Raw genomic sequence first — 12,962 nt, forward strand, 5'->3', positions numbered from 1 at the left:
AGAAATGACAGACGTACGGAAATCAAAATAAATAAAGATAAATATTATGAATTGAAACCAATTACTCTGAAAAATTGAAGGATGCAAGGTGGACAGATGATTAAGATTCAAACTTTATTTTTATTGCTCAAAACAAGAAAAAGAAGAGGACAGTGTGACAGGAGCTACATGTAAGACGTAATCTTTCAAATCTAGCACAGTTTTGGAGTGCGACCAATACGAAAATTTATTAAAATTATTTTTTTGTATTTTTAGATTAATATAATATATTAATATTAAAAATAAATTTTAAAAATAAAATAAATTTATTTTTTTATATTTATAAATAAAAATTATTTTAAAAAACAACCTACAAATTTATGTCTATAGGAATTACAAATTTATTACTTATTATAAGTGTTAGCTAGATAGAAGCTGGAACTAACTAAAGAGTTCAATCATATTCAGCTACAGCATCTTGTACCACATCGATGCACAGTACTGCGAGACGCTTTTCTTTGTTTTATTTATTTTTGCGTTACAAGGCTGAGATTCGGACTCAAGATTTCTTCAAAAACGAGGACATAAAAACAACCTAAAGTACTTTAGTACCTAAAGCATCTGCTGTCCATTCGTCATCGGTTGAATCAAGAAATGAAAGCAATGACATGAAATCAAAACCTTGGTCAGCTTGAATACATTTATTACTAGACCAATGATCCGACTCCAATAATTTCCCAGGAAACTCTGCTGTTTCTCTTGATTTGCATCCGTTAATAGAGACACCATGATGATCGCCGTTTGCCTCAATGGTGTTATTGGAATGATGGTCAGTGCTAATAATATCATGGATGTCACTAAACTTTGTGAAGTCTGAATCAAGAATCTTGCTGAAGTCCTCCATGTAATCGTAATACATCATAATGTTGGATGAATTATCATCCTCCCCAGATGCCAACCCCTTGCTTGATGATTCAATTTCATTTGTCTTAGGAATATCATATTGCAAGTTGCTGTTGGTAGATTTTGCCATTGCAATACTATCTTGATGGTCTTGAGCTGTGTTTTCTTGTAATGTAGGGGTGGCAGCAACCACCCCGGTAGTGCACTGTGATTCGATGGTGCTCTGATTCTTGAAATTTGATGCTGCCCCATTTTGAGACCCCTTGCTTGATGATTCATTTTCATTTGTCTTAGGCATATCAAGTTGCAAGTCGCTTTTGGTGGATTTTGGGATTGCAATACTATCTTGATGATCTTGAGCTGTGTTTTCCTGTAATGTAGTAGTGGCAGCAACCATCCCGGTAGAGCACTGTGATTCAATGGTGCTCTGATTCTTTAAATTTGACGCTGCCCCATTTTGAGATCCCAATGCTATTTGTTTCCTATCGACTTTCGGCTGCCCCCGGAGTTGCCTATGCTGTGCCTTCTTAGCAATAGTGGTGTGCCAATAATTCTTTATCTCATTATCTGTTCGTCCAGGAAGTCTTCCTGCTATCAGAGACCATCTGGCGAAAAAAGAGGGGGAGGAATTCACCAAGTATCACTCATTCATATCCATAAATAATAAAACATTTGGAAGAAATAATAATGCATGTACACAACACCTGTTGCCTAAGAGCTTATGCAGCCTGATAATGAGGTCTTCTTCATCATCAGAGAAGTTGCCTCTCTTTATATTAGGTCTCAGATAATTCATCCAACGAAGCCTGCAGCTCTTTCCACATCTCTTAAGTCCTACAATATGAATGCATGCATCAGATACAGCCCAATTCTTCCATCCTAATAACATTCTATTACTCATGCACAGCATGTATATATAGAGTATGTAATCATTTGTTAATTACCTGTTTCTTTGACAATATTGCTCCATTTGCCTTCACCATGGATCTTTAAATAATCCATAAGCATTTTATCTTCAAGAGGTGTCCACGCTCCTTTGTTGAGACCATCCTTTGAACAACCTGGCTTTCTTCCCATTTCTCCCTCTCGCCTCCTGCTCTCACTGCCTCCTCTCTGTCCTCTGATTGCGGTGCTGCTTTCTCTTGGCTTTTATTATTGATGGTATGCATAGATTCGTTGTCAAACAGTGTGAGTTCACTGTATTTGTAATGAATTGAACCAATAATACATACAAAAGATAGAATTGAACGTGCAAGCTATAAATAGGACCACATCATCATTCACCACTATCCGACAGGACCCCATACATTTATGAAAATTAAATGTTTGCTCTCAGATTTCCGAACGCTTTTTTGTCTTTCCAAGTTCTCACCACCTCAATATTACTAAGAAGTTTTATTTCGAAAGATTAAAAGAATAAGAGAAATTATATTTGTTAAAAGAAACATCTTAAACTAATAATTAACTTAAATTGTTAGATGATATTTTAAAATATAATTTATATTATTTTCTAACATAATTTTTAAAATGAAAATTTTTTAAACTTTAAAATTACATAGGCTCACATTATGTGTTAAAAAACCATTTTAACATAATAAATTAAATTGTTATGTGAAGAATCAAAATATAATTTATATTATTTTATAGTGTAATTTTAGAATTTATAATTGCACTAATTAAAAAGGAGGCTAGCTAAAACATTTCTGAAATATAAATAATTCTTGCTATTATCATTGTAATACCGAGTTAATATAAAAACATTCTTGAATTATCACATTAACTATTTAATTTTTCTTTTGAATTAATACAAAATTTTAATATGGTAATATTGGAGTTCGTATAATAAAATATCTATAGTGTGAATTAATATGAATTTTAAAAAGTAAATGATTCATAGAAAATTATTCCTGAGCATGATAATTTAACAAATTTAAGCTTTTGGTAATATATAATAATTTTAAGCAAAAGAAAACAAATTGGAGTATTTTTTCTAAGATCTTGGACGGCTATTTGTGTTGTGTCAATTTGGGTTTATTCATGTTGCATGCCCTCTTATTTATTTAATTATTTTCTCCAATTTGAATTGTTTTCTTTTTAAGCCTTGAGTGCTTAATCACTCGTGTGCTCTTCGTGTGTTTAATTAATTAATGAATTCCACTGGCTTAAAAAAAACGAGAAAAAAAATATAAAAGTATAATAAAATGTCAATAAAAAACTAAATATTAAAAAAATTCAACTGCCCTTCTATTTGTTTTCTTCTCTGGAACTAACATTTGGGCATTAGAGTTCTAGAAACTTGAAAGTTGGTTGGCTAAGTTTACTGTCAGCACAAAATATAAGAACTAACAGTGCTGATATGCTCAAGGAATTGAAAGTTCGTTAATTACAGACAAAAAAAAAGAAGAAGACCAATCATCGCTCAATACCTTGCTTTTTCTCTGTCTTTGATCTCGCTCTCAATCCTTCCTCTCCCTTCTTGTTTATGTAACCTATTTAGGACCTAGGTTTTGGGGCTTCAATGTTGCCCTCTGGGGATTTTTATTTATTTTTTTCAAGAGAAATTGCCAACAGAGTTCCACCTTTGACATGCATCAAAATTAAGTACTTAGAATTCTGAATAACATCATCAAGAAGTGATCTTCTTATGAAACTTGAGCTCACGAACTGAATCAATGATGGAGGCTTTGCTGTTGTTATGAACTCTATTATTCGTATAAACTTCTCATCAGATGAAAATCCAAAGCAACCACTTTTTTCCAGAAAGCGCTACAGGCTTGCCAATCAAAACCCATCCCAGCTAGCTGGGTAACAGAAACTGATGATATTGCATAGTTCTACAGGTTCTGCCAAATATTTTGTAGAAAAAGCACAAACAAACAACTTCTATGTTTGTCTGTCTGTGTGATCACGATCTTCCATGGCATTATTACGTAACATAACAACATTGTAGAAAGCATGTTTGAAAGCCAAGCTACATTGGGAATTAATATGTTGAGAACCCTTGAGCAATTTGAACCAGCCAACCTTTTGGAACAAATTATATGTTAGAAAGTAGATTGAATTGATTTGATAATTGAATATTTTTGTTGTTGTGTAAAATAAGTATTAAAACTCATTTAACTTGAATTTGTGAAAATATATCATTTACCCAACTTGTCGTCATGCTGAAAGATTTATTCCAAGCATATGTGTGAGATTAATTAATTTTTAATATTTTCAATTCTGAAACAAATCATATACTCTTTAGTATGACTTGCATATCTATAAAAATTTAATTAATTGTAGAATTCATTTATATTGTTCAAAGCTTTTCAAATATTAAAATGATTTCATTTCCACTCAAAAAATGTTAAGTTTCTAAATAGTTTTTAAGTCCTTTCTTCTTCTGTACGTAGAAATCCAATCAGTTTTGTCAAATAATTGGCCATCCAGGCTGAGCTTTTTCCATGAGATATAATCATAAATTGGAAGTAAGAAAAATTATGCCTGCACCATAGACGGCTGTTTGAATTTGCACCAAGTTGTGATATCTTGTCGAGGGTCAAATCCAATATCTTCAATTAATTTTGAGCCACAACCGAAACATTCCAAACACCTATGAAATATTATTATGTCGGTATAAATACGTAAATTCTGTCAGTATAAAAATTATTGATAGATTTAGCAATGCAAAAATCTCTAGGAAGAGTCTTGTTGTTGATATATTTTCTTTAGTTATTTTATTAGTGATTTTTATACCAACAAATATAACAATAAATTATTGTAGTTGAACCTTAAAAGAACCAACAAATATCTATTACCAAATTCATTAGTAAATATTACCAATGAAATTTAGAAGGAAAATTCTGTCTGAAATATTCTATGTAACTAACAGTTTTACTGACGATATATTATGTCGGTGTAGATCGAAAATAACTCTTTGTAATTCTCCAATGAAAAGATTGATCAATAATTAATGGGATTTTCGTCGGTATTTAGACAATTTTATTTTATAAAATTGCTATAGAACAATTTCATAGTGGCATTAAACAACATCAAACAATTAATTTAAATTAAAGAATAAATTTTATATAATATAAAAAACAATTAAGACACTATAACTTTATCTCACATCCCGAGCTACAATCAAAGCAAGTATTAAGCATAAGAAGCAAGGGAAAAAAAGGAAATCAACATAAAAAGAATCCACATGAAGAACACATTGGGCTATATGACAAGATAACACATGACAACATCATTGCAAAATAAAAATCATATCTAGTTAACAATCCTACAGGATTACAAGTTGGAACTCAAACTACTACTCCCTTAAAATTTGCAAATTTATGTTTATTTCTATGTTAAAATTTCCTACTTTATAGTTTAATATGTTGTTTTTTATTACAACAAACTGAAATCTACTGAAAGAGATTTTAATCTAATTGAGAAAACACATTATATATCTAGCAAAACCCACAAATTAAAATCATGAGAAATAAAATAAAAATGACTAAAAAAATTGCAAAACCTCTAAGAAGGAAATAACTATACAATAAAAACTTTTCCAACCCTTGATTTAACAACTTTCACCGAAACAACTAGGAACCTATACTAGTATCAACATTGCCATTACCTCCTCCCTTATCTAACAACCCTCATCTCTAGCCGAAATCACCTTAAACTACAACAACCATTCATTGAAATTATCATGGTCACAAAATAAAACTACATTCATTTTAGCTTTTATGTTATCCTTTATTTTACCCAATTATGGGTCGTAAAAAATCAGGAAACTTTTGCTTGTTGAATTGAAAACCAAATGCAATGTTCTCATACTAGGATACTATATCATACAATTTAGTATTGGTAGTGCTACATCCATTTCAGCTTTACCTTTCAAGAAGTCCTTTATGTTTTTTTTTTATTTTGTATTGATTATGACTTGATAAGAATCTACGGTGGCAATAAAAAACAGAAGCTTTACCACCAATCATTAAGGTGAAGGCCTTGTTGTTTTCTATACAATATGAACAAACTAATTTTCCATATATGCTTCGTCCTGAAACTATCCCATATGCAGGAAAAATATTTATAGTCCACATCATAGCTATCTTCATTTAAAAATTATATTTATTTAAGACATCATATGTCAAATCCTCGGACGATCATAACTGCTTCAACTCATAAATTAATGGTTGAAGACAAACATCTATATTCCTACCTAGATTGTAAGGAATATGTATCATTGTAAATAAGAACATGAATTTCAGCCTTATACACATCCCTAGAGATTAGTTGTAAACTGTTAGTATGACCGACTAACAAGAATAGAGTGCAACAAAATTATCTTAAAAAGATATACCATTAAAATGATATATCATTACTTCATCCTCTCGTATCATGAGAATGATGTCATGTCATGTGTTTGGTTGTCTTTGAAGATATAAGTTACATTTACAGCCTAGAAGTAATTGAAAAGTATCTTAGTTTTTTGTATACCACATGTATCATTCTTTTACAATATTGGATTTATACTGAGTGCACCTACAAGTTTTGCAATCGATTAAATTTACATCTTCACCATAGTACAACATGTAAAAATTTGGGCATATATCAAATTTTTGATATCCTAAACCAAGAGGTTTTATCATGAATCTTGTAGCATAAAAGTTCTCTTTTAACCTATTTTCTTCAGGTAAAATGTTTTTTGCTCATTCGATTATGCTATCATAACCAGCTTCACTCATATCATAATCTAACTTTATGGTAAACACTCATGCAATGATTAGTAATTTACTGTGATTAGTGCACCCTTCTTATGATGATTCATCAGAATCTTTTAAAAGATTAAAAAAAACCTGGATGCATCTACATTTAATTATTCACTTACACGTGAACTTCTCCTGAATAACCATAATTTATTCTCATTGCATCCATCACCATACTTTTATAATGATTACTATTATCATCAATAACTTCATGTATGTTGCTAAAAGTAGATGTTGAGCCAACAAACCTTTCCAATATTGTTTCGTAACGAACATAGGGTTCTTTATGTGCAAATCAACACAAGTATTTCTTAACAAAAAATATTTTTTGGATTAAAAAGTACAAAATTAATAAAACCCTCAACCTCTCCATAATAATCTTTCCTATATAACCCTTCAGATGAATCTAAATACATCTGCGAATGATCATTCATTACTTAGAAAACCTATATGGATTAATGATGACAACATTTATTAATAATATAACAATTAGTTCAAAATTTAATTACTTTGGTAATTAAAATTAATTCACAATCTAATAACTAATTATTATTTTTTGTTAAGAAAATGTAATGATGCGTAAAAATATCAACTAAATAAATCAAATTAATGACAACTAGTTGATAACCCAACTAATAATATATTATTTGTTCAATTCAAACTTATTCAATCTAAATTAATAACATTTATCAATGCCCTTTTCATTTGAATCTTGGAAGAATTAATTTCCTACTATTAACACACACAAAAAACTCATTCAAAATATTTCTGCATCATTAATCGAAACTAATTATTTTTAAAATAATTTTAAAGATACATTTTTTACATTAATTAAATATATTTTAAAAAATAATTTTTTATAAGTATTAATTCTAAGATTCATCAATTAATTTTTTTCAACTCATACCAAAACATATTAAATTTCACTTAACGTTATTTACACAACTGGAAACAGACATCGTCATCATAAACAATATTTTATTGACGAGTCTCTATAGGTATATAGATCATGACTAACATTCTTTCCATCGCATTGGAAACAGAATCTTAGTTGTAGTAATATAATAGTATTTCATATTTTATTTCGAGCTTCATCAATGCAGTAATGGGATCCTCGTACCTGAAAAGTTTCTAGCAATTTGAATTCAACATAAAAATGGTAGATATAGATATATTTCAAGCAAATATATATAATAAAAAAAAGCTAATCACAAATGCAAAGTCCCTTTCGACCTTTACCCCTTTCACTAAAAAATAAAAATCCTACCATCGTTGATTTTCCAAAATATTAATATTAAATATGCTTTCATCATCAAGAAAAAAAAATAGCTCAACAATCAAGATCTGGCTAAAAGTTGAAGCCAACTTGCAATTTCACACTATTTAATTTGTAAAAAAAATAAATAATTGAGCTGGTGGGTGTTATTTATTTATTAGGACAATGCATGATTGGTGTTTTTGGATCCGGTCTGCCATGAATGAAATGATGTATAATTTATGAATATTGATTAGATTTTTATCCATGTATAAAATTAATATATATATATATATATATATATATATTAAATTCATCAACCCTTGATTATGTGGATTAATTATTTGGAATAATGAAATTCTTTCATATATTTCAAAACAAAATTTATAGAGAATGCATAAGAAATTATTGATTAACATTAAATGTAGACATGAGTAGTAAATATTTTATCTTAAAAATAAATTAAGAAAATGAGGTATTAATTTATATATAAGGTGAATTTATAATTTATCAATTTTAAATTTAAATTATATATTATTTTTATCATTATATGTAAATTTTTATAGACAGTCTCAATGCCGACATCAAGACTCATATCATAAGACAGGAAGCTACCTAATAATCGAACATCTAGTGGAGGGCGATTTCACACCACTGTTGTTCGAAAAATTATTTCATTTCTTTTGCTGGGTATAAAGAACCATAAATCCTTGTAGTTTTTACTCTGTGCTAAACGTCATGGAATAAAGGTTCAAAGAACTGAAACATCCCATAACAATAAATCATAATTTCTTTTTGAAAAGCAGTAAGTTCCCATATATATATAATTGTCTAAAATAATTGAAATATTGGTCTGCCCTTGGTGCTTCAATGAATGGATTTAATTGGCTTACAAAAGAATAAAATGAAATAAAGTATTTTTTAGTCACCATGAAGTAAACCAAGCACAGCAATAATGATTAATATTTCTTGCGAATGTACCACATGCCGTGGCTGCCTTGTTATGCTTCATGCGTGACTGACTTGTTATGCTTTCCATTACATATGTTGAGAAATATTATTTCAATTGTACAAGTATGGAAAATATATATATATTTTATTGTGCTAATATGTAAAAAACTCCTATATTTATCCCCACCATTTTATTCCTACGGCTGTGAAGCCATGTGCAGAACAAATAAATAAAGTACTGGCCTCTAAAAACCATGGAAGGTCAGAACTATACGTGCTTGGGGCCATTCTTTCTTCAGAACAAGAATACTTCCTCTATAATGCATGCCTTGTCTCACTCTGATCTTGACTGGCTAATTAATTAGTTTTGAAAGGCATTAACCATGCTTTGTGTTACTTCTTCTTTTAATGTACCTTAAAAAGACAATCCTCCTGGTCAAGGATATCATTTATGTTTTACTTCAACAGGTCTGGGAAAAGAACCACAGACTTTTTGCCGGGTTTCTGACAAGATGGGAAGCCAAACATTGAACAGAAACAAGAACGAAATTCCATCGTGTAATTATTTCAACCTTTACTTTTCATGATCAAACGAAAAATAATGTTTTGCTTTTTCCATGGAGAACCTTCCGTACATTGCAGCTTGTTATTGAAAAATATTTTCATATTCTTTAGCTAATTAATAACCATACCCATTGTAAAGTAACGACGTTTGAATCATTACGGGGGGGAAATAATGGAAATTAATAGAAAAGATATATTTTTGAATACTTTCAATTGTAAAATGTGTTTAAATTAAAAAATAATTAAATTGATATATTAATTATTTTTAAAATGTTTTTGAGATATTTTGCTAATATTAAAAAAAAACTGAAAAAAATCAAATTTGATGATTGTTTTTTAATCAAAATGTACGTTTCACTGCATTATAAAACATATACTTTTTTATCCTTAAAAGGTTATTTTCTGGTTCATAGAATATAGCTTGAACATGTTAGTCTAGATTTGTTTGGCATGAATCGAAGGAAGAAAAACAAGCAGAAGATGCCAATATAACAATGGTGTTCAGAGTCTTAATTTACTGCATATATGCATTATGAAAGCCTAATTCATTGAGATAGAGAACAGAAGCTAATTTTCAATGGTCATATATATATATATACATTAATTAACCAATTTAGGATTAATTAATTGATATAATTAGAGATAAAAATGAAGAGAGACAAGGGAGAAGATACAAACTTTGAAGAATGATGCCTTGCCATCTGATCATGCATGAATTACAGAAGGGATAGGAAGCCGCCGGTCTACAGCTGTGATTGGGACAAGATATCAAATCCAAATTTACAACCACAGACACACAATCAAACATGTTCAAGTCAAAATCTACGAGACATCAGGCAAATATATTAATTTTGGAGCGCCAAATATTTCAAAGTTTCAAATAACATGTCAATTTGGGATTTCAAATGAAAGGCTTGATCGGTTTTACAGTGTAAGATCTTTTAAAGTACTCTTATTTGAAAATATATTATTTTTTTTTAATTTTTTTAATATTAACATATCAAATTTATTGAAAATAGTAAAACAACATTAATTTAATAATTGTTTAAGGCAAACACAATTTTTTTTTAAAAAAACTACAATATTCTTCATTTATATGCAATATTTTTTTTCTTTCATGTTTTTTTTTATTATTCCTTTTATGTATATCTCTTGTAAATATAGGATAAGCACTACAAAATTTATTGACATATATGATCAACAATCAAGGGGAGATAGGTTTCATTATAAGGTATAAATATGCAGAATTACATTACTGATCTAATAAGTAATATTATTTTATTTAAATAAAAGTGTTAGATAAAAAAATTGCATTGAAAAAAAAAATCGTTCATTTAAACCATAGTTTCATACGCCATCATATTCCTAAAAACTCATTTAAGACCTACAAACAAGTTTTCAGGAATTATGAGTGGCAAATTTGAACTAATAAAGCTATGAAAGTCACACAACTTTAGATGATAGGACTAAAGGAGGTTGTGTAAAAAATCAGAAATAAAACAATAATCTAGAGAGTTGCATTGTTAAGATGTTAAGGTATGTTTGTTTTTGTGATTCAACTTGTTTTTTAAAGTGTTTTTAACTTGAAAAAAAATATTAAACTGATATTTTTAAAAATTTCTCAACATTTTTATATAATAGTATAATAAATAAATAAATAAATAAACACCACTTTACCGAACAAAGAAAGAAAACAAGTTGGTTGCACCATGTACATGTACGATATGGTGTTGGGTAATTCAAGCAATCAAACACACACAAATTTACGTGGTTCGGCAACTTGCCTACTCCACGGAGCTACTGGTTTGTATTAATCAAGCTTTGAAACAATACAAACAACAAAACAAGGAGGAGTAGAAAATTCTTCTCTACTCAACTCAACTCTCCCTAGCTCTTTCTCTGTGTTTCTCTCTTGTTCTCAATCTTGTTCTCTCTGCTACGTCTCATGTCTCAGCTCTCAATAGCACCCTCTATTTATAATCAAGACATTCTTCTTTAGTCAAATATGGTAGCCACCATTTTCAATGGTAGGCAACCTACCATGCCTAACTTTGCAACCATGTTTGACAGCAGTCATGCTTGACATGGCTGCCACCATCACCAGCTTGTGTCCACACTTAACAATCTCCCACTTGGACACAAATGGTGCTAGATCTGTCTTTTAATCTCTGAGACCAACTGAAGCTTTACACAGCTTCAGTTTATCAAGAGTAACTCCTTTGGTTAACATGTCAGCTGGATTCTTGCTTCCGCAGATCTTTTCTAGCATTAGTTGCTCCTCGTCTAGCAATTGTCGGATGAAGTGATATTTGATCTGAATATGCTTCGTCCTGGAGTGAAATGCTGGATTCTTGGCAAGGAAGATTGCACTCTGACTGTCGCTGTACAAAGTACCCTTTTCATTCATCTTGTCCAATTCTTTCAGGAAACTCTGTAGCCATACTATCTCTTTTGCAGATTCTGAAACTGCAACATATTCAGCTTCGGTTGTTGAAAGAGCGACGATCTTTTGTAAGGTCGAACTCCAGGAAACAGCAGTCCCTCCTAGAGTATATACATATCTTGTAGTGCTCTTTCTACTATCAACATCTCCTGCTAGATCAGCGTCTACAAAACCTTCAAGTTTCAAACCACCAGCTGTGAAGGTAAGACATGTCTCTGGTGAACCTTTTAAGTATCTCATGATCCATTTCACCGCCTCCCAATGTTGCTTTCCAGGATTGCTCATATATCGGCTTACAACTCCCACTGCATGGGTAATGTCAGGTCTAGTACAGACCATAGCATACATCAAAGAGCTGATAGCTGAGGCGTATGGAATCTTATCCATGTATCCACTTTCTAGCTCAGTTTTTGGTGACTGGTCTTTGCTGAGCTTGAAATGATTCCCCAGAGGTGTACTTACTGGTTTAGCATTATCCATACTAAACCTGCTGAGAACCTTCTTGACATACTCTGTTTGTGAAAGCTTTAGTATGCCTTTGTCTTGATCTCTGATGATTCTCATGCCAAGTATTTGTTTAGCAGCTCCCAGATCCTTCATTTCAAACTGCTTTGACAATTGTTGTTTCAGCTTGTCAATCTCCTCAATGTTGGATCCTGCAATCAACATATCATGCACATATAATAGTAGAATGATGTAGGAGTTGTCAAAATGTTTGACATAGCAACAGTGATCAGCCTGGCATCTTGTGTATCCTGAACTACACATGAAGTTGTCAAACTTCTTGTACCACTGTCTTGGAGCTTGCTTCAAACCATATAGGCTTTTCTTTAGCTTGCAGACTTGGTTCTCCTTTCCTGGTATTTCAAAACTCTCTGGTTGTTGCATGTAAATGTCTTCCTCCAATTCTCCATGAAGAAAAGCTGTTTTTACATCTAATTGTTCAAGATGTAAATTCTCTGCTGCTACTATCCCCAGAACAACTCTGATTGTTGTGAGCTTCACAACTGGAGAAAATATCTCAGAGTAGTCAATCCCTTTCTTTTGTTGAAACCCTTTTACAACAAGTCTTGCCTTGAACCGTTTGCTTCCATCATGCTCAGTCTTTACTCTGTAGACC

At 30.9% G+C, this 12,962-nt stretch overlaps 1 protein-coding gene across 1 annotated transcript; it reads right to left on the reverse strand.

The window, feature by feature from the left end:
* Nucleotides 1-421: 421 nt before the first annotated feature.
* On the reverse strand, nt 422-2,090 carry LOC133674098 (transcription factor MYB41-like). Its single transcript, XM_062095083.1, has 3 exons — nt 1,827-2,090; nt 1,587-1,716; nt 422-1,487 (listed from the first exon to the last, which is right to left on the reverse strand). Exons 1-3 carry the CDS (start codon nt 1,957-1,959, stop codon nt 575-577), a joined length of 1,176 nt encoding a protein of 391 aa, XP_061951067.1. The 5' UTR covers nt 1,960-2,090; the 3' UTR covers nt 422-574.
* Nucleotides 2,091-12,962: the final 10,872 nt, after the last annotated feature.

Source organism: Populus nigra, chromosome 15 (assembly GCF_951802175.1).
Source record: "Populus nigra chromosome 15, ddPopNigr1.1, whole genome shotgun sequence".
NCBI classification, from domain to species: domain Eukaryota; kingdom Viridiplantae; phylum Streptophyta; class Magnoliopsida; order Malpighiales; family Salicaceae; genus Populus; species Populus nigra.

What these genes read in the sequence shown, in the direction of transcription:
- LOC133674098 (XM_062095083.1), bottom strand. Translation starts at nt 1,959, where the DNA reads ATGGGAAGAAAGCCAGGTTGTTCAAAGGATGGTCTCAACAAAGGAGCG. An exon ending in CAATATTGTCAAAGAAACAG is followed by an intron (nt 1,717 to 1,826) that starts GTAATTAACAAA and finishes TTCATATTGTAG; the next exon opens with GACTTAAGAGATGTGGAAAG. An exon ending in CATAAGCTCTTAGGCAACAG is followed by an intron (nt 1,488 to 1,586) that starts GTGTTGTGTACA and finishes TTTTTTCGCCAG; the next exon opens with ATGGTCTCTGATAGCAGGAA.